The 24,138-nt window shown below is 36.2% G+C and overlaps 1 protein-coding gene across 1 annotated transcript in view; it reads right to left on the reverse strand.

Moving 5' to 3' along the window:
* Positions 1-6,581: 6,581 nt before the first annotated feature.
* Positions 6,582-24,138, reverse strand: part of tspan4a (tetraspanin 4a) — a 110,142-nt gene continuing 92,585 nt past the window's right edge. Inside the window, exons 4-6 of the mRNA XM_028474465.1 lie at positions 13,894-13,995; positions 11,969-12,100; positions 6,582-6,704 (exon numbers count right to left, since the gene is read on the reverse strand). Of these exons, the coding sequence (XP_028330266.1) occupies positions 6,582-6,704; positions 11,969-12,100; positions 13,894-13,995 (357 nt within the window). The remainder of the gene's footprint in view (positions 6,705-11,968; positions 12,101-13,893; positions 13,996-24,138) is intronic.

Raw genomic sequence — 24,138 nt, forward strand, 5'->3', positions numbered from 1 at the left:
AAGCAAAAAAAAAATTGAGTTAGGACCATCATTAGACCCTAAAAACTACTGCAAATATAATGCACATACTTAAACAGGGCTAAGAAAGCAGTAAGGCACAAAAAATGACAAAAAACTAAAATCACCCCAAAAAAAAGTAAGGCTATAGCAAGGCATTTTTTTTTGAAAATTTCAAAAAAAAAAAAAATTGAGTTAGGACCATCATTAGACCCTAAAAACTACTGCAAATATAATGCACATACTTAAACAGGGCTAAGAAAGCAGTAAGGCACAAAAAATGACCAAAAACAAAAATTACCAAAAACCAAAAGGAAGGCTATAGCATGGCATATTTTTTCAAAAATTAAGGAAAAAAAAAAAATTGAGTTAGGACCATCATTAGACCCTAAAAACTACTGCAAATATAATGCACAAAGTTAAAGAGGGCTAAGAAAGTAGTAAGGCACAAAAAATGACAAAAAACTAAAATCACCCAAAACAAAAAGTAAGGCTGTAACAAGGCATTTTTTTTTTAAAAATTCAAAAAAAAAAAAAATTGAGTTAGGACCATCATTAGACCCTAAAAACTACTGCAAATATAATGCACATACTTAAACAGGGCTAAGAAAGCAGTAAGGCACAAAAAATGACAAAAAACTAAAATCACCCAAAAAAAAAAGTAAGGCTATAGCAAGGCATTTTTTTTTGAAAATTTAAAAAAAAAAAAAAAATTGAGTTAGGACCATCATTAGACCCTAAAAACTACTGCAAATATAATGCACAAAGTTAAAGAGGGCTAAGAAAGTAGTAAGGCACAAGAAATGACAAAAAACTAAAATCACCCAAAACAAAAAGTAAGGCTATAGCAAGGCATTTTTTTTTGAAAATTTCAAAAAAAAAAAAAAAAAAATTGAGTTAGGACCATCATTAGACCCTAAAAACTACTGCAAATATAATGCACATACTTAAACAGGGCTAAGAAAGCAGTAAGGCACAAAAAATGACAAAAAACTAAAATCACCCAAAAAAAAAAGTAAGGCTAAAGCAAGGCATTTTTTTTTTAAAATTTCAAAAAAAAAAAAAAATTGAGTTAGGACCATCATTAGACCCTAAAAACTACTGCAAATATAATGCACATACTTAAACAGGGCTAAGAAAGCAGTAAGGCACAAAAAATGACCAAAAACAAAAATTACCAAAAACCAAAAGGAAGGCTATAGCATGGGATATTTTTTCAAAAATTAAGGAAAAAAAAAAAATTGAGTTAGGACCATCATTAGACCCTCAAAACTACTGCAAATATAATGCACATACTTAAACAGGGCTAAGAAAGCAGTAAGGCACAAAAAATGACCAAAAACAAAAATTACCAAAAACCAAAAGGAAGGCTATAGCATGGCATATTTTTTCAAAAATTCAAAAAAAAAAAAATTGAGTTAGGACCATCATTAGACCCTAAAAACTACTGCAAATATAATGCACATACTTAAACAGGGCTAAGAAAGCAGTAAGGCACAAAAAATGACAAAAAACTAAAATCACCCAAAAAAAAAAGTAAGGCTATAGCAAGGCATTTTTTTTTGAAAATTTAAAAAAAAAAAAAAAAAAATAATTGAGTTAGGACCATCATTAGACCCTAAAAACTACTGCAAATATAATGCACATACTTAAACAGGGCTAAGAAAGCAGTAAGGCACAAAAAATGACAAAAAACAAAAATCACCCAAAACAAAAAGTAAGGCTATAAACAAGGCATATTTTTTCAAAAATTAAGGAAAAAAAAAAAAAAAAATTGAGTTAGGACCATCATTAGACCCTAAAAACTACTGCAAATATAATGCACATACTTAAACAGGGCTAAGAAAGCAGTAAGGCACAAAAAATGACAAAAAACTAAAATCACCCAAAAAAAAAGTAAGGCTAAAGCAAAGCATTTTTTTTTTGAAAATTTCAAAAAAAAAAAAAATTGAGTTAGGACCATCATTAGACCCTAAAAACTACTGCAAATATAATGCACATACTTAAACAGGGCTAAGAAAGCAGTAAGGCACAAAAATGACAAAAAACTAAAATCACCCAAAAAAAAAAAGTAAGGCTAAAGCAAAGCATTTTTTTTTTGAAAATTTCAAAAAAAAAAAAATTGAGTTAGGACCATCATTAGACCCTAAAAACTACTGCAAATATAATGCACATACTTAAACAGGGCTAAGAAAGCAGTAAGGCACAAAAAATGACAAAAAACTAAAATCACCCAAAACAAAAAGTAAGGCTATAGCAAGGCATTTTTTTTTAAAAAATTAAAAAAAAAAAAAAAATTGAGTTAGGACCATCATTAGACCCTAAAAACTACTGCAAATATAATGCACAAAGTTAAAGAGGGCAAAGAAAGTAGTAAGGCACAAAAAATGACAAAAAACTAAAATCACCCAAAACAAAAAGTAAGGCTGTAACAAGGCATTTTTTTTTAAAAAAATTCAAAAAAAAAAAAAATTGAGTTAGGACCATCATTAGACCCTAAAAACTACTGCAAATATAATGCACAAAGTTAAAGAGGGCAAAGAAAGTAGTAAGGCACAAAAAATGACAAAAAACTAAAATCACCCAAAATAAAAAGTAAGGCTATAGCAAGGCATTTTTTTTTGAAAATTTCAAAAAAAAAAAAAAAAAATTGAGTTAGGACCATCATTAGACCCTAAAAACTACTGCAAATATAATGCACAAAGTTAAAGAGGGTTAAGAAAGCAGTAAGGCACAAAAAATGACAAAAAACTAAAATCACCCAACATAAAAAGTAAGGCATTAAAAACGGGCGAAAAAATTTAAAACGCGTCAAAATGGAGGTAAAGCTATAGTAAGGCAAAAAAACGAGTGAAAAAAATTTAAAACAGTTTTTATGTCAGTTTTTAAGGCATAAAAACTGACAAAAAAAATTTAAAACGCGTCAAAATGGAGGCAAAGCTACAGTAAGCATAATAAATGGCCAAAAAAAATCTAAACGCGTCAAAACGGAAGTAAAGCATAAAAATGGGCTAAGAAATTTCAACGCCTCAAATTGGAGGTAAGGCTATGATAAGACATAAAAACGGGCGTAAACATTTTACACGCCTCAAAACGGAGGTAAGACAACATTCTTTTAAAACGCCTTTAAACATTTGAAATTTTTCGTGCCTTACCTTTGTTTTGAGGCATTTAAATGGTAAATGGACTAGATTTATATAGCGCCTTATCACCACTGAAGCAGTCTCAAAGCGCTTTACATATCAGCTCATTCACTCAGTCACTCTCACATTCACACACCAGTGGGACAGGACTGCCATGCAAGGCACTAGTCGACCACTGGGAGTAACTTAGGGTTCAGTGTCTTGCCGCAGGACACTTCGACACATAGTCAGGTACTGGGATCGAACCCCCAACCTCTTGATCAGAAGACGACCCACTACCACCTGAGTCACGGTCGCCCAATTTAGAACATTTTTTTGCCCGTTTTTATCACCTCGCCAGATGCCTTCAAAAAAGATTTTTTGAACAATTTTTGCTTATTTTAATGCATTTTTGCTACATTAGTCATATTTCTGACACTTCTACATCACATTACAATGACTTTTCTGCACATTTTTTACACTTTCAAGACATTTTCAGCACTTATAAACCCATTACACCAATTTTCCACCTAATGTCACAAATGTTGACCCATTATTGTCACTTTAAACCTCTTTTAATCAAATTTCATGCTTATTTTTGCTAATTTAACCACATTCACCATTTGTCATGCCCATTATTTGCCAGTTTAAACTAATTGTTCCAATATTGACACTTTGAACTCTTTTTACCACTTTTTCTGTCTAATTTTCAACTGCTAATCAATTTCTATGTTTCTTTAAATCCCATTTCATCACCTTTTTCACCATTTTTGGTCACTTTGAACCCATTTTATTTCTGATTAAAACAATATTTTCCATCTTTAAGATGACTATAATAATAATAAACGTTCCTGGATAACATTGGATATTATTCAGATGAATAAATACATGTAGTTATTACAGATTCATAGAACAATGAACCATCATTTTGCTGACTTTATGGATGGACCCCAAAAAGCTCTTCCCATTATTCCCCAGGTTGAGAACCACTGTTAGTGAACTCATGTACTGTGCACGTACAGAACCCTGAAGCTATAATATAATGTGCATGAATTGATGAATTTACCAACACTCGTATCATCATCATCAGTGTTCTGTGCATGCTTTGCTTTTCATTCCACCTTCTTTAATGAAAACCAAAGCAAACAAAGCGAGGATTTTGTAAATAACACATTAAACATAGATTCATTTGTGTTTATGAAGGAGGAATTAATCATGAGAAGTTGTCGCTAAAAAAAGAAGATTAGCAAGCCTATGGAAATGAGCAGAGTGAGCAAATGTGGGTTCATGGACAATATAGTTGTGTTTAATAATAAATGTGATCGGAGAGTTGGTCACATGGATGTGAGTAAGCGTGTGTGTGTGTGTGTGTTGGTTCTAGACTCACACACATGTGCCTCAGGTCTTAAAGGATTTTAATCCAATGTTTTACTGTCAATGTGATTCTATGTGAGGGATTTATTATTTTCAAGGTTCAAAAGCACAGCCAGAGTCAAAAAGCAGAATAAAAACAAAAACACATCTAATGCAATAAGCATCAGATTTCAGTAGAATGTGATTGATAAGAGATGAGCTTCATGTGATCAGTGGAAAGTATTGATCTGCAGCTGAATATGAATGAAAAAACAAACAAAATGACTTCATGTTTCACCTAAAAAAGCATGAACTGTCCTTCACTGGTTTGTTTTCAGCAGCAGAAACTTTACAAACAGCCTACGGTGTGAAGGAGCTGCAGGGATGAGATAAAATAAGCTTGATTTCATCATCTCCACCAAGAGTTCCCATCATACATCTCACTGCTGTCATCAATCTCCTTCAGATCAATAAAGTGCTACATTATCCTACCTTCATATCTGATCCTGTATCATATCTTAGTACATTTTCATTCATTTATTCATCACACATTAAAGAAAAAAAAACAAATTAAAGGTGCAATGAGAAAATAAGGGTTTTAAGACTTCCACTTCAATAAACACATACAATAAAAAATAAAGGTCAACTAATAAACTGAGACGCACAATTGATCTTTGGTATATGAAGAAAAATAAAATATAAACAAAGTACACAAAAATATTTATCAGAAACTTATCTTACCTTGTCTAATTTTATATAACCATATCCTATCTTTTCTTATTTAATCTAACCTTATCTTATTTTATTTAATCTTATCTTTTCTAATCTGATTATTTCATCTAACCTTATCTAATCTTATCTTATTTAATCTTATCTTTTCTTTTCTAATCTAATCTTATTTTATTTTATTTAATCTTATCTTTTCTTTTCTAATCTAATCTTATTTTATTTTATTTAATCTTATCTTTTCTTTTCTAATCTAATCTTATTTTATTTAACCTTGTCTTATCTTATTTAATTTTACCTTACCTTATTTCATTTAATCTTATCTTTTCTAACCTTATCTTATCTTATCTTATCTACTCTTGTCTAACCTTATCTAATTTTAGTTTATCCTGCATTACATTATCCTAACTCATCATAAACAGGTACAGAGTATCACTTTTTGTATCTCATATTTGATGTTATCTTCTCTCATTGTATCATTTCTCAACACATCTCATTGTATAATATCATATCTCATTGTATCTTATTGACTTATTGTTGGATTTGCTGCGTTTTTGGGGGGTTGGGGTAATGAAATTTAAAAAGTAAGAACAATTAGTTTAAACTGGTAAATAATGGGGCTAAATTGGGAAAAAGTAAGCATGAAATATGATGAAAAGAGGTTAAAAGTGACAATAATGGGTCAATATATGTGACAATAGGTGGAAAAGTGGTGGAAAAGATTTATAAGTGCTGAACATGTCTTGAAAGAATGCAGAAAAGGCATTGAAATGGGAATAATGTAGCAAAAATGCATTAAAAGGAGCAAAAATATGGCATGAAAAAGTGATGAGAATAGGTTTGGTGTAGTTGCAGAAAAAGGGTAAAAATTAGCAAAAATTAGCTTAAATTGAACATAAAAAAAACCCTCCAAGTGTTTTGTGACCCTAAGTTTGAGAACCCCTGGTTTACATGATTTCACCTCATCTTACATCTTTATTATCTCATCTCGTCTTTGTCCATTTCCTTTTGTCACATTGTGTGAGATTAAATGTCGGCTTTTTCTTTCCACCGTTTGATGTATATTTTACAGATTTTTTAATAAAAACCTTCTTTGAAACCACGATTCCCCCGAAAAAATCTTTGATGCAGAGTTTAAAAGGAAAAGGATGTTTCACGTTCACATGTAATAAAGTAAAGAAAAGGAAGCACAGCGAGAGCAGAAAAGTATTCCTTCCAAGTGCAGAGAAGGAAGTGAGTTATTTGGTGCCAGCTTCAGCCTTGGGTGTGTGTGTGTGTGTGTGTGTGTGTGTGGGGGGGGGGGGTTGATGAAGCTGAACTAGAAAGGCTGCCCAGAGCGACAGAAGGAAAGTGGCAACTTGGTGAAATTCAAATTAACACCCTTCAGTGTGTTTGGGCTGGTCCATCCGTCAGATGCCGCGACCACCGAGCGCTCAGAGAGGAGAAGAACAGAGTCATCATCACTGAGGAAGAAGTGATGTTCTGAATATTAATGAAGGCAACGCACTTGGGAGGAAATCACAGTTTAACATCTTCGTCAATTATGAAGGAGGTGTGTTTTTAAAATACTGCAGTCAGTGAAACGTGTGCTTCTGAGGAAGAAAGACATTTTCAACTTTGAGACCCAGCATCACCTTTCAAAATAAAAGGTGTGAATAAAAGAAGGATTATTTCCTCTTTCCTAAGAGAAAAATACATACTGTATATAGTATAGTGTAGTTTAGACCAGCGGTCCCCAACCTTTTTGGCCACAAGGACCTGTTTAATGTATTTTCTCGGACAGGCCTTTAAAATGTGGATTAAAAAAAACAAAAAACTGTAATTTAATAAATATAATAATAAACGTGAATCCACTGTGTACAACTTTATTAGCAGTGTCAAAGTTAAACATGCCTTCAACATAAGATACGCCACAAAAACAAATATAAAGTGCATGAAAAATACAAGTCACCATAACACTAAATCAGTGGGAGCCCTGAGCTTGTTTCTCTGCAACCAGACGGTCCCATCGGGAGCTCGGTGCGTGGGAACTACCTGTCACATTAAATCCATATTTCAAGTAGGACTCCTAGTATTGTCTGTAAAATGCAGTTTTTTTTCTTTGAAGTCGTAGGTTCTTCTTCTGTCTCCTGACGTTTCACCTTGAAGGTGTGCTTAAAGGAGATGCTCCGACCAGTGACCGAGGCAGGCACCTTGACATGCTTCCACAGTGAGGGATCGATCGATGTAGCAGAGAGAATCTGATCATTTTCCAAAATAAAACATTGTTCAGGCTTAAATAATAAATACAACTGAAATAATGTAAATGATTTATTCTTTCTGTGCGACCTGGTACCAATTGAGCCACGGACCGTTACCGGCAGTGACATGCCATCAGGGTAGGCAAGGTAGGCAGTGCCTACCCAACCCTAGTGGTCACGGCACGTCACTGGTTACCGGAGGTTGGGGACCTCTGGTTTAGACCTGAAGGAATGTGAGGTTTGACTTTCCAATGTCTAAAAGTAAAAAAATAGATCTTTTCAAACTAGTCTTACAATAATTTCATTATAGATCAATAAATAATATTCATCAATGAGTTTTTCCTGGATTAGTTAGGATAAGTTAACTCATTGACTGCCATTGACGTCAATAGACGTCAATTATGTTTTTCAGTGGGAACGGGTGCAGTAAAACCTTATGCAACTTCCGTGTAAAGATCAAGATAATATTCTATTGAGCCAGCAGGTTGCAACAGTGTCAAATGGAAGGAGCACCACCTGCTGTCCACGTAACATTGTAAAACATTTACAACTTTGATTTCCTTTACTTTTTTGCAAGAAAAAAGTAAATAAAATGCAAAAAAAAAAAAAAAAAAACTGCAAAAGCTGTGCAAAAATATGGCTTTAATCATTGCACAGCTCTACTTTAAAAAAAAATAAATAAAAATTATCTCCACCCTTTCCCGCAGATAAAAAAAGACCCCACTGTCCCGAATCATAATATAAAAGTTTGAAGGAGGGCAGGACTATGTTCAGCTGCAGAGAGCTGAACATTCATCATCAGGAACCAAAGCAGACGCTTCACACTCTACATCACCCTATAGACTGTGGGAGTTTACACCCTTATATACAGTATGTCTCTTTATCTGACTTTACACACACAGACACACGCACACACACAGTTTAATTGTATTTACAGACTCAACATCATTAGCTCCACTGCTGCTAAATATGCTGAGTCACTGTCGCTAATGTCTAAAGACGAGCCACATTATAAACATTTATGCCAACAAATAACATATTTTGACTGGATTTTATTTGTTTGTCTGTTATCAGAATAACAACAAAAGTACTAAACAGGCTTTGATAAATTTAACCAAAGATAAACTAAAAAACACAGAAAATGACTTTAAAAACACAAGAAAAAATACAGAAAACTACAAAAATACACAAGAAAAACAACTAAAAAGAGGAGATAGGATAACATGGGCGACCGTGGCTCAGTAGTCGAGTGGGTAGTTCTATTACCAAAGGGTTGGGGCTTGAATCTCGCTGTACCCGTCATTGTCATTGTGTCCTTGGGCAAGGCACTTTAGCCAAATTGCCTTGTATATATAAGAATGGATTGTGCATGAATGTTGGTGGTGGTCAGAGGGGCCATAAGCAGCCATGCTTCTGTTAGCATGCCCCAGGGCAACTGTGGCTACATTGTAGCTTACCACTACTAGTATGACTGATGTGAGTGATTGGTGTGAATGAATAATAGTTTCTGTACGCGCTTTGAGTCTCCTCAAAAAAAGAGCTATATAAATCTTAGCCATTATTATTATTATTATTATTATTATTATTATTATTATTATTATTATTATTATTATTATTTTATTACAAAATAAATTAAGTTTGAATTAAAAAGGTTAGGTTAAATAAAGTAAGTTAGGATAAGATAAGATAGGGTAAGTTAGATTAAGACAGAATACGTTTAGTTGGATAAGATAAGATAAGATAAGATAAGATAAGATAAGATAAGTTAGGTTAAGATAGAAGATGATAGATTATAGTAGAGATTTGGTGTTGGCAGAGGTATGACTCTTGTTTTGTGTGTTTTTGTTGTTATTTTGTGTTTCTGGAGTCATTTTTGTACATTTGTTGTCAGTGTATTTTTTTAGTGTGATTTTCTGTATTTTTGTTGTTATTTTGTATATAGTTGTTGTCATTGCTTGTGTTTTTTTGAGCTGTTTAGTGTAATTGTTTTGTGGCCCTTGTATAATCAGATCGGGGAGAGCTGGATGTAACGAATGAGACGTAGAGAACTGAACATAAATCAACAACAATTAAAAACCCAACTCATTAATGTTAATGTCTGGTGTGAAACCACGACAGCGGGAGAGAATCGACCACATTTCAGGCGTTTACCTTTGATCTATTAGCGCAGGAATAATTACTGCACAACAAAACACAGTGTGTAATTATCAGCAGCTGCTCACACACACACACGCACGCACGCACGCACGCACGCACGCACGCACGCACGCACGCACGCACGCACGCACGCACGCACGCACGCACGCACGCACACACACACACGCACGCACGCACACACACACACACACACACTGTAACAAATGAAACCATTAACGTTCAGTCCAGATGACAGAAATGAACGCACGTCGTGCTACACGTTATAATATAAATATTTCCACTCTGACTCACAGGATCAGAACCTTTACTGAACCATTGATAGACGCTTAAATCTATGAGTTTATTCAGGTTTCACAGCAGGAAAACACTGCTTTTAACTCTGCCACATGATTTATATCTGTGAACTGCAGCACACCACCTCCTTTATATATATATATATATATATATATATATATATATATATATATATATATATATAGCACTGAATGCATTACAGCAGTGAATGGACCAGCAGAGCCATCACTGACCATAAGACACATTTAAACATAGTTTCATTTTCCACATATCATGGAAACACATCATACCGCATCATGACGTGCTTTAACGTAACGTACCGTGCAATAGTAACTTACCATAACATACAACAACGTAATGTGCCATAACGTATGTTAACATATGGTAATGTAATGTACCGTGCCATGACATACTGTATTGTAATATACTGTATCATAACATAGGGTATTTCAACATACTGTAACGTAATGTACCGTAAAATACTGCAATGTACCGTGACGTATCATATCGAATTACCATATTGTAACATATGGTAATGTAACGTATGCTAACATACCGTAACATAACATACGTTTGAAAACATACTGTACTCAAGGTACAGTGTTGTAACATAGCGTATTTTAACATACCGTAATGTTCCATAACATACCATACCATAAAATACTGTTATGTAATGTAACGTATCGTATTACCATATTGTAGCGTAACGTACTGTACCAAATTGTATTGAATCATAACGTATGTTAACATACCGTAACGTACATGCCATAACATACTGTACTGTAACATAATGTGATGTATCCTAACACAGCGGACATCAACATACCGTGATGTGTTAAATTCCATAACGCATCATATGATATGGTAACACATCACACCGAAACATGACGTGCGGTAACATACTATACCGTACTGTACAGTGACTTATCGTAACATACAACAATGTAATGTGCCATAACGTACGTTAACATATGGTAATGTACCATAATGCAATTTACTATAATGTAATGTAGCATACTGTTAAGTACTGTACGTAACATACCGTACGTAATGTACTGTGTATAATGTTAGTAATGTACTCTATTATACTATACTGTACTGTAATGTATTGGAACAAATAGTATCGTAATGTAACGTAACGTAGCGTGTTTCAACATGCTATAACATTACGTGCCATACCATAACATACTGTACTGCACCGTAGTGTAATGTATGTTAAAGTGACGTACTTTAACATAAAGCAACTAACGTGGCATATCTTAAAATACTGTAACAAAACGTACTGTACCATACCACACTGTACTGTAACGTATCATATCATATCGTAGCGTATTTTAACATACTGTAACGTAATGTACCGTAATTTAACATACGTTTACTGTACCATAATGTAACGTATCATAACAGTGTATTTTAACATACCATGACGAAACGTGCTGTACCATAACATACTGTACTGTACTGTACTGTGCCGTAACGTCGTCACGTTGCGTACTTTAACATAAAGCAACTAACGTGGCGTACCTCAAAATACTGTACTGTATTGTATCTTATATTGTAACGTTGCGTATTTCAACATACCATGACGTAACGTGCCGTACCACAACATACTGTACCACATTATATTTTAACATACCGTAACAAAACATGGCATATCATAATGTAACATAACACACTTTACTGTACTGGAACGCACCGTAATGTATTGGATCGTATCATCGCATTTTTTAATGCCCCGTAACAAAACGTACTGTACCATACCACACTGTACTGTAACAGATCGTATCGTAATGTAAACATATTTTACTGTACCATAATGTAACAGTGTATTTTAACATACCATAACAAAACATGTCTTAACATAATATACTGCACTGTACTGTACCGTAATGTATTGTATCGTAACGTAGCATATTTTAACATACTGTAACGATGCCGTGCCATACCATAACACACTGTACTGTAATGTATAATATCGTAAGTTCCTTAATGTATCATAACGTACTGTGTTTTAACATACTGTAACATAATGCACCATATTATGCTATAACAACCTTTGAGACCTGAGACAGGACTTACCGCCGTCCACCACGTCCCCGGGTTGTCCAGGCCACAGTTGTCGCTGTACTCCAGGCAGCAGGAATCAGGGACACGGGACACGTTGTAGACCTCGAACCAGTCAGTGTGGTTGTTGACTCCACAGCAGCGGAACTGCAGCACACACACACACACACACACACACACACACACACACACACACACACACACACACACACACACACACACACACACACACACACACACACACACACACACACACACACACACACACACACACACACACAGTGAGCGTCTCGTTAACCACCCGTTTACCAAGAAAAATGTTGTAAATGTGTGATATTTATCCAAACATGCATGTGAGGATATATTCAGTCTCTGATTGCAATTTCTGCTGGATTTTATGTAAAAAATAAAATAAAAGAACAATCTTGAATTTCCTTTTCAGGAAGTGAATCCCGTCCATTTTCTGCGATGAGGAAAAGTCTGAGTCCCTAATAATATTTATGAGTTTATAAAACAGAGGCTCAGACCTTTCAATCAACAGAAAACATTAAATTCCCTGGAATGTGAGTCCCTGCTGCTGCAGTAAGCACATTTATCTCAGAGGATGTGTCCAAGCCGCCCACTCCTAATATCACACACTCCGTGTTTTGTGATTGCTATGGATTGGTTGATAGGATATCACGGCTTTTCTCTCAGGCTCAGCGAAGTGATGTTTTGTTCATCCCCGAGCAGGAAAATAAGAAATACAGCCTCCGTCCTCGTCCTCGTGCTCAGACTCCAGGATTGTGTGTTAGTTTAAAACTCGCCTCACCCCGACAAAATAAAAGGTCAAGTATGCAATTCATCACAAAGTACAGCAGGATGTAAAAAACAGGAAAGAAGTTTAGGAGGAAGATCTGAAGTCAAAAACTGCACTGTTTAAAAAAAACACACACACAAAGTGACTCACGGGACACACAAAAACACACACAAATGTCAATGAAATACACGTATATACTTGTAAATAAAACACAAAAATGCACCAAAAGACTCCGAAAATACACAGAAAACTACAAATACACACAGAATACAACAAAAAAGATTAAAAGTGACAACAATAATTTACAAAATGACTTGAAAAATACACAAAAAACATGACGCACAATACACAACATGACACGCAACACAAAACGAGAGCAAAAATACAGACACACACACACAAAAAAAATACTAAAACACATAAATATGGCTACAAAAATATTTAAAAAAACAACAACAAATATATACAAAAATCAACAAAATGAGTCAAAAAATATGACAGAATATACACAACATGACACAACACAAAACGAGAGCAAAAACACACTTTCTTCTGCTTGAGTTTTTGTGCGTTCCTCACTCACAGACTCACAACATAATTAGCATATATCATTTGCATAGCAATTCATTTCCCTGTCATCAATCACGCTGTTTAAACACACACACACACACATAAAGGTGTTTGCATGTAACGCAGAGTGTTTTACACGCTGATGAATCCAAACTTCATTCCTTAACATCCATCACACGCGTCCTTCCCGTCGGCGTTTTTCAGAACAAATTCAAACGTGTCTCGTTTTTACTTTCAGAGGAATTTTTCTGTGAGGAAAACCACGAAACTGAATCTACTAAATATTACAAAGAGTAGACGGAGCTTCAAAGCTTTTTAAGCAGCGTTTAGAGCTGGTTCTGTTTCACAGCAGCTAAACGCTAACGTCCTGACCCACAGTGACTGAAAACAACTCCAACTTCACTCTGAGTGCACAAGTTTGAGCACAAGTCGGGCTGAATATTTCATCAGATTTGGTGGTGACGAGGTGTTTCTGCAGCACCTTTGTTCTCTCATTAAAGATGGATGGATCTCTACACCATGTTTCAGGTGTTTTTGTGGGTTTGAAAGTGAGGTTTTTCCCTCAGCTTACATCAGTCTGCACTATCATCCACGCGTTGGTCAATCCCACGTTGCCCTCAGTGCCGAACAGTTTCAGACCTTTCTTCAGGTCACGCTGAGCGTAGCCGTCGATCTGTGGGCGAGAGAGGGAAGGAAATGAGAATTATTGATTATAATCATGAAGTTACCACACAGAGAAAAACTCAGCAACAATCTGTAGGATTTGTTTTTCTACATATTTGTTGTTTTGTGTGTTTTTGTTGTTGTTTTGTGTGTTTTTGGAGTTTAATGTTCTATATATTTGTTGTTTTTGGACTGCATTGTTCTATATATTTGTTGTTTTGTGTGTTTTTGTTGTTGTTTTGTGTGTTTTTGTAGTTTATTGTTCTATATATTTGTTGTTTTGTGTTTTTGTTGTTGTTTTGTGTGTTTTTGTAGTTCATTGTTCTATATATTCGTTGTTTTGTGGTTTTTGTTGTTGTTTTGTGTGTTTTTGTAGTTTATTGTTCTATAGATTTGTTGTTTTGTGGTTTTTGTTGTTGTTTTGTGTGTCTTTGTAGTTTATTGTTCTATATATTTGTTGTTTTTGTTGTTGTTTTATGTGTTTTTGTAGTTTATTGTTCTATATATTCGTTGTTTTGTGGTTTGTGTTGTTGTTTTGTGTGTTTTTGTAGTTTATTGTTCTATATATTTGTTGTTTTGTGGTTTTTGTTGTTGTTTTGTGTGTTTTTGTAGTTTATTGTTCTATATATTTGTTGTTTTTGTTGTTGTTTTGTGTGTTTTTGTAGTTTATTGTTCTATATATTTGTTGTTTTGAGGTTTTTGTTGTTGTTTTGTGTGTTTTTGTAGTTTATTGTTCTATATATTTGTTGTTTTGAGGTTTTTGTTGTTGTTTTGTGTGTTTTTGTAGTTTATTGTTCTATATATTTGTTGTTTTGAGGTTTTTGTTGTTGTTTTGTGTGTTTGTGACGGGATTCTTTTAAAAGTAACTCAAACGTCACGATTGACATGACTTTTTTTTAAATCATTACTTTTTAATGAAGTAACTAGTTAATGTTTCATGTTTTTTCTATCTTTAATATCTTAAGGAGCAGGAAAACACTAAGATTGAATGATACTGAAAGCATTTACTAGCTGGTGTTACGGTTCAAATAGTGATCATGTTATCTTGTGACAGATGCTGTAAAACCTGAATCCTAACCCGACTGCATCCAAAGTGTGTTTATATTGTATTGTGACGAACATGTGGTACAGATGTCAACACTGAGGGCTTCTGCCATGACCTGTCACCATTTATAATGATCACCAGCTGAACTGATACACCTACAGGTAAAGAGCTCTCAGTATGAGGGTTGTTTAAAGGGGAACCATCATGAGATCCTCTAACAGACGGTGAATAAATAGAACCAGTGAAGATATTCTGACTTTAGATATTTCAGTGTCATGTCATCATTTCTGCTTATTATAAGAGCACGTCACAACACATTCCCTAAACGTGGCAGATGTTTGTTCCTATTTTTCACCTCGTATAAAGGATGGATGTGTTTCTCTGTCAGGAATCTAATAATAATAATATTACTTCTCATTATGTTGAGTTTGGTTTGACGTGTGTCAGAGAAAATCCTGGAGATGAGAGAGAATCAGCAGTGATGCTGAGTCACTGTTACAGTGGGAATTCTGTTCAACTTTCATCACATCCAGATCACAAAACTGTGGTTGTATCTGATCCCAGGGTCACATGATCAACAATGACCAATCAGAGCATTAGCACAGGAAACTGCAAAAAGTGTGTGTTTTTGTCATTTTGTGTATTTGTGTATTTTTGAGTGATTTTTTTATTGATTATAATCATGAAGTTACCACACAGAGAAAAACTCAGCAACAATCTGTAGGATTTGTTTTTCCACATATTTGGTTTTTTGTGTGTTTTTGGAGTTTAATGTTCTATTGTTTATTGTCTTTTTGTGTTTTTGAGTCATTTTTATGTTGTTTTGTATATTTCTCTCTTATTTGTTTGTGTTGTGGAGTCATTTTGTTGTCGTTTTGTATTTCTTTTCTGTCATTTTGTGTAGTTTTGTTGTTGTTTTACCTTTTTCTCTGTGTTTTTCTTGTTTTGTGTGTTGTCAGTAAATTTTGTCTGTATTCTTTGTCTCCAATAGAAGCTTTTTCTTTAGGACAGATATCAATAATATGATCTTTTAAAATGAGTGATATCATCAGGCTATTTACGGGTAAAACATTTTTTATTTGTTTTTTGTAAAATAAAGACACACAGACATAGGAGCTCCGCCCACTAATCCCTCAGCCAGACATTGTCCTGCTGTGCTCCATCACAGAAGAAGAGAAAGGAGGAAAGCTACACTGAGCTACACTAAGGTGCCGAGCGACTGAGCTGGCATCAGAGCGCTACTAAACTCCACGTCTGCTGACGACAATTCTCTGGAACTCGTTGATGAGAGATAAAGTTATTAAAATAACACTGAGGAGAGTGTGTGAAACCAAGGATCTCTAAGCCAATCAAACGATGGAATACCATCCAGTGTTTACAACAGGCGGCCCGGGAGCCAAATGCAGCCCTAGCTCTAACTTTGTGCGGCCCCAAAACAAATCCCCCAAAAATTGGAATTCAAGAAATTGGAATATGAAATCCAACATATTTACACAAAACAATGCTGAAGGCACACACAATTACAGAAAAATACACACAATGTCTACAAAATACAAAATGTAACAACAAAACACACAAAAAGATTTAAGAAATGCATAAAATGACAGAAAAATACACAAAACAACAAAAAGATGCCTGCAATGGCAACAAAAATACACAAAATATTTTTCAAAAATACACAAAATGACACAAAAATGCACATAGTGTCAACACAAACACAAAAAGTAACAACAAAAACAGACAAAATGGTTCTAAACATACACAAAGGGCGAGATTACAACTTATCTCGCTAACGTCCAGGATTAAATCAGTGTGTGCTGGACTACCCAGCTCGCTAACTGCTTTCGGAGCTAAATCACCATGGTAACTTATGCAGAACGGCTAGCCTGGTCGGGAGCAGTTTTTGCTCTAGCTAGGATTTTAACGAGTGATAAAGTCCCGCCTCCTGACCAATCAGATCTCTTAGAAAATGAGCTGTCCAATAAAAGGCAATCCTTTCATTTACCGATGACGTCCTTTAGGAAAGATTTATATCTAATGGACTGATTTACAGTCAGCTGATGCGCAGATGGGTGAAACCATATATGAATTCAATGAATTTATTAATATATAACTTCAACCTTCATACGGATCGAGACACAGGCATCATCAGCTGACTTTGTGAATGCGTAAAAGCGTCACATTATTTATGATAAGAATCCATTGGTTGAGATATCCAGCAGCTTCCTGCCTGAGTTCTCTCATTTCTGCATTTTCTGAAACAACAATGATGTTTTTGGTCTGAATTATGGATTATAATTATTCATCATTTTAAACTTCAGTAACCTGGTCAGTACCAAGTTATGAAGTGGATCAGATCTGAGCGAGTACAAAAGCTCCGCCTCCTGCTGCGCTGCGCTGCACTAACTGTTGCTCTTCACTGTCATCATGGATTTATATTAATTATATTTGTTTAAGATCATAAACTGTTCCTCCCATAAAGATGCTCGCTCTGCCAGTTCTCTCCATTGATTGGTCAGACGCCCCAATCTCCACCCCTTTAATGTGAACGCGCATGTAACGAGGCTGAAATCACTTGGCTTAAATTAGCGTGTTGTTATCAACCTTCGTAGGACAGCTTCACTCTGACAGAGAATGTTTGGTTTGTTGAAGCCCGTTAACGGAGATTAATCTAGGATATAATTATCTAGATTCATAGCATAGGGCCTAAATGACAGAAAAATACACAAAACAATACAAAAATACATAAAATGGCAACAAAAATACACAAAGTAACACCAAAAACACACAAAAAGATTCAAAAATACAAAAAATGCACGAAATAACTTCACAAAATACACAAAACAACAGAAAAATGCATGAAATGGCAACTAAAACATGCAAAGTAACAACTAAAACACAAAACTATTCCAAAAATGCACAAAATGACAGAAGTTACAAAATAACCCAAAAATTCTAAAATGTCAAGCAAAATATACAAACAGATTACAAGAATGCACAAAATGAAAGAAAAATATACACAAAACATGCTAAAAAATTATAAAAATAAACCGAACCAAAGAAAAAAAATGCTAAATCACACACAAAACCCTACTGCCCAGAATAAAAACAAAAAAATACAAAATCTGTCCAAAAATGACCAAACTTGACCACAAACACACAAAACAACAACAAAAATAAAAATATTTTACAAAAAAACGATAAAACCACAGGAAAAGAAAAGAAAAACACACAAACTGTTGTTTCCTGTGTTAACGCTCACATTGGTTACTAATAGTGATGTGATTATTAACATTTAGAATAATAACTTACTATTCTAAATGTGAACAATCACATCAGATACAAAAGGTTGTGGGTGTCACACCATCGCGCTGCTGGTCTCTCTCTGCTTCGCTGCCTTTGCCCATTAGCATCATTGAATACGTGCACGTTAACGTGCGTGTCCATCAGGAGCAGATCATTTCAGGAGCAGATGAGAGGGAGAGGAAAGGAAAGAGCAGAGGTCGTAATCATTCACTTAGAGGGAAATCCCTCCTGCTTCACTTTTTACCCAGTGTTAATTAGTGAGAGTATGAGCCACATTTACCTCTTCATTCATCACTTTATTCTATCGTTTTATAATCCTGCTCCTCAAACCAGCTTCACTCCTGATTAACAGGACAGGTTTACACAGATAACACCCAATACAATCGCTGTGTCAGTCTGACCATCACACACACTGTTAAAACCACATGAAAAACGACAATAACACAAAATGACACTAAAATACACAAACGACTTCAGAGAGTCAGAAAATGACTCCAAAAACACACAGTGACACATTTTATGCATTTTTGTTACTTTTTTGTGCATTTGTGCAATAATGTTATGTTTTCGTTGCTATTTTGTGTGTTTTAGTGATTATTGTGTGTATTTTTTCTGTCTTTTGACTGTTTTTGGGGTCAATTTGCAGGTTTTTGTGATTATTGTGTTTTTTGGGGTCATTTTGTGATTATCGTGTGTATTTCTTTTGTCTTTTTGGTGTCGTTTTGTGTGTATTTGTGGCTATTTTGTGTGTTTTTGTGATTATTGTGTGTCTTTTTACATCTTTTTGTGTGTTTTTTGGGTTATTTTGTGTGTTATTGTGATTATCGTGTTTTTTTGGATTCACGCAGTTTTGGAGGGTTTTTTTTTGCTGTTTTGTGGGTTTTTGTGATTATTAGGTAATTTTGGGGTCATTTTGTGTGTTCTTGAAGCTGTTTTGTGCATTTTTGTGATTATTCTGTGTATTTTCCAGTCATTTTGTGTATTTTTGGGGTCATATTGTGTGTTAATTTTGTTTCCGAGGACTGCCTGTGATGAACCATGACTTCAGCTCCTGAACTGAAAACGTTTTCAGGTCAGTCGTGTTTAAGTGTGCGTGCGCGCGTTGTGCAGCTCTGACTACACACTTTCACAACTGGTGTGAATGGATTGTGTAACATCTTCATGTGTATATTTCTTTTAACATCTCCACTCTTTGATTTCCTGCTGGCTCATCTGACTCCTCTTTGTGTCTCCTTGGCTCCTCGCCGTGTTAATAATTGATGGAGTCTCTCCAGCTCGCCTGGTGTAGTTAAAGAACGACTGAAGTCCTGAGGACAACATCAATACGGAGCTGAAAAGTACAGCCCAGACTTCTACTCACACACTAACGACCTACTTGGGTTTCAGAAAGAGCAACTTTCCATCCTTAATGTTTGGGAGGAAAGCCAAGGGTTTCCCTGAGCTTGGTTCTTACATCAGTGAGTAAACACAGCGCTGACGTCACACACACCGCCAACGCTCACATCAGCACTTTGTTATTGTTGCCACAAATTACACTTTGTGTCTTTTAGCTTTTCATTTCTTATTCTCTTTCATCCGCCGCGCTTTGAAGCATCTAAATGATTGTCGGTGTGTGTGTGTGTGTGCGTGTGCAGACGCTTACGCAATGTGGCTGTGTACATAAAGTGCACTAATCAGAGACGTGGAGGTGTATGGAGGGAATATAAATCGGTCGCTGCACAGACCGTAAGAAAAAAGGTCTGAAAAGATGTTTTTTAGTTTCACTAAAAATGTCTTCATCCATCACCAAACGACATCAAAATGAGACGTAATATGAAACGGCCACAGAAAAATCCCTGAAATAACACAAAATTTAAAAAAAAATTTCTTCTGCTTTTCAAGGTAATTTTTTCCCGTTTTTCTGAGTAATTATTTCTCCACAAAGGAAACTATGAAGGTTTTTCATATTCTCCTGATGGTGTCTACAGTGACACGTAGCCATCATGAATGCTCTTCAAATGTATCGTTTTATATCCATGGAACATGTCCATGTCTGTCCATCTGATCCTGGAGAAATGTCACATATGTGAACAACCGCAAAGTCCTGCGTAAAGTCTATAGACTGTGTCTTAAACCACATTGAAACGACTTTTTTAATCAAATAAAACAAGCCAGTCATGTTTGCTCTCAATAAATGAAATTAAATAGTCTGAAAAACAAAAAACCAAAATGAATTATTCAGAAAAAACATATTTGTTAATACGCTAAGAACAGAGGTGTAAATAGTACTGGTGGATTCTACTCACGTAGAAATACCGTTACATGATTGAAATTGAACTCAAGTACAAGTAAAAAGTAGATCAACTAAATAATACTCAAAGTAAAAGTTATTAGTTACTTTCACTCCCAACGTTTATTGTTGGTACGAGTCCCTTACATACAGTAAACATCTCATTATAAACTTAACACTAGAAGTCCCAGGGATTTCTATATCCCCCCAGAAGTCCCAGAGCAGGGTCAAATGAACTCTAGGACCAAACTGACGACTCTGATGGCTACAATTTGCATCTATTCATTTGTAAATGAATCACCTGAGAAATCAGCAGGGGGGAGAGCCTGACTCTAACAATGGAAGTTTGGAATGTTAGGGGGAAGTGCCCTGGAAGCTAAAGTCACAATGCCCCGTTTATTAACTCGTTCTGCTTGATGCTGGGGGAGAACAAACACAGACTACAAACATTGAAAGAAACAGAGTCACCTCTTCCAACACACCTGATTCAAATGATTATCAGGCTTCTGCAGAGCTGGATGATCATTTGAATAAGGTGTGCTGATTAGTGGCCCTCGAGGACCGGAATTGGACACCCCTGGAATACCCTGTTGTCATGCAGCCTTTTGTGCTGTGGGGAATAAATAGCTGGCTGCTTCCACCTGCTGACACTCCACACTTATTCTACTCAAAATGCAGAGAAGGTTTACCACTCAAGAAGCGTTGGAATTGATCCTGAACGAGGCAAACCCTTGTGACTCAGATGGGGAGGACATAAACCTTCAGCCAAATTCGGATTCGGACTCTGAGCTGTCTTCAGGTTAGATTTCCCAAACATCCGATTTTCATTTCCTGACTTTATTTTTATTTAAAACCAAACAAAAGAATAATTTGAATTTGTTCACATTGTAGATGACGCGACTGCTCCTCATCTGGAAAAGAGAGCTCGGTTGGAGAGTGAGCCCACAGAGACGGCGAAAGAGGGCACAGTGTGGCATGAAGAACATGTGGGTACAATTCTCCGTTTCACTCCAATGGAACCGTACGCTGCAGATGGAGAGCCAACAGCAAAGGCCAGAAGAAGAATCAGGAGTCGCCTTCAGAGCTTCCTCTGTTTCATTACTGTTGGCATGCTCCATCCCATTCAAGAATGGACTATTCAGCATGCACGGCAAACGGAGCAGACGGACTGGTTCATGATCCTCCATGAACTAATGGCATTTATTTCTGTTATTATTTTGAGGGGGGTGACCAAGGTTCCATCTCTGCGTGACAGCTGGTCAGCATGCCTGGGAAACCCACTTATCACTGGAATTATGTCACGAAACCGTTTCCAAGACATCATGCGTCACCTACGATTTGATGACATGTTTACGCGCAGTGAGCGAGTGCAGACAGATAAGTTTGCTGCAATTTCGGATGTGTGGGGATCGTTTGTTACCAACTGCATCACATGCTACAACCCTGGTCGACACATCACAATTGATGAACAGCTTTTCCCATCGAAGACTCGCTGCTGTTTCCTGCAGTACATTGCAACAAAACCCGACAAATTTGGCATAAAGTTTTGGGTGGCTTGTGATTTGAAAACAAAGTACATCTGCAATGTCCTCCCATATCTTGGAAAGGACCCCAGTCGTCCCAGTGAGGAGAGACTTTCTGAGAGTGTGGTGATGAAGCTGATGGAACCATTTATGGACAAAGGCAGGACGGTCACCACGGACAATTTCTTTACATCACTGACACTTGCACGACGACTGCTCAGCCGGAAAACCACCATCCTCGGGACAGTCAACAAGATTCGCCGGGAAATTCCTCAGTCAACTAGAAAGATGGACCGCAAGGAATTCACCACTCAGGTATGTTGTTGGTCTTTTTATTCCATCAACACCTCTGAGTGTGTCATTGTGTTTAAAACCGCTATAATAACAACAATTTCTTCTTTTTTAGGTGTTTTCCACCACTGGTGCCACGCTGACGGTGTATGCGCCCAAACGAAAAAAGACCGTCTACATTCTCAGCAGCATGCACAGTGTGGTTGAGACTGAGGAAACCATCAAAAGGAAGCCAAACACCATCACCCAATACAACACCACAAAGTGCGGAGTGGATGTGATGGACCAGATGGTGCGGGAGTACAGTGTGCGCACAGGAACACGGCGATGGCCAGTCGCCGTGTTCTACAACATGATCGACATGGCGGCACTCAATGCACATCTGCTTTATCAAGCATGCACCGGGGTGCAGGAGAGACGGGTGGACTTCCTGGTTCAGCTAGCAAGAGAGTTGGCTAACTCTCATGTGAGTGAAAAGAAGGCACTCAAAGAGCAACTGCGCCAACAACAACCGCCTACACCTGGCCCTGGGAAAAGGGCTAAGTGTCAGATCAACCATTGCTGCAAGAGCAATCGCGCAACTGTGCGATGTGTTCATTGCCACAAATACACATGTGGCAAATGTAGGAGAGAGATACCGTGGCACTGCCACGGTATCTCACGAGTCTCAATAAGAGGATGAAGGAGATTCTTCTAAATATGTGCACAGTTGCTTTGTTATTATCATTATTTTTATTTATTTTGTTTTTTTTTTTTTTTTACACAAATAAAAACCATTGAAAACAAATCACAGTTGTTCTTTTGCACATTTCTCACACCACACTGTCATTAAAATAAATAATTTTGTGTTCTCTTTGGGTCAAATGACACCTCTCTGGGTTTTATAGGTAAAAAGTTCATTTGACACCTCTGTGGGACTTCTAGTGTTAAGGAGGAAGAGACCAAATCTACCACAATTAAAATTTAATTTAATTTCCACAAAAGCATCTGTATAAAATAAAATGTTTGTCCAAACGTGCAATTATTTTTTAAATAAAATATCACCAATAAAAAAAAACATTCTCAGGCTCTAAATATAAATACATTAATGAACCCTATGATGTGATACATTACGTTTAATCTGATTAGTTGGCTATGATGTGATACATTACTTAGCAACTTAGCATATGCTTTAAAGCCGTTTGGTGGAATGTCGGCCGTGTTTGATCCTTTGAAGACGAGGATTTAAGTCGATGCTCAGAGGAGAAACGAGCGCATGTAACAGGAGCGACGAGGTCAGCAGAATCAATGGGATTGACCAGCTGAAGCTGAAGGGGTAAACAAAGCTCCCAGGCTCAGTGTGTGTGTGTGTGTGTGTGTGTGTTATCTTGCTTGTTTGATCCCACACACACTCTGTGTTGAAGTGTTTATCAGTCTAACCTGATCAAATCACAGACGCTGAGGACGAGCCTCAGGCTTTAAAGAATGTAGAGATGATGGTTCCTTTCTATCCATGAAACCTGATGTTTGCTCATAAAATGATAAACACTTTATCCATTCTTAAAGGAATTATGATGAAAACATGAAATCCACATGGATGAGATGATCCCAGTGAAACCAGCAGAGTCTGAGCTGATGAATAGAAACAAGGACACACAGTCGATGCTGAGGAAAGGAAATCGTTTCATCCTCTGAGGCAATCACTGAATGAACTGATGCTGAGCTGAGGTGAGATAAAGC

The sequence above is a fragment of the Gouania willdenowi genome, chromosome 3, assembly GCF_900634775.1.
Source record: "Gouania willdenowi chromosome 3, fGouWil2.1, whole genome shotgun sequence".
NCBI lineage: Eukaryota > Metazoa > Chordata > Actinopteri > Blenniiformes > Gobiesocidae > Gouania > Gouania willdenowi.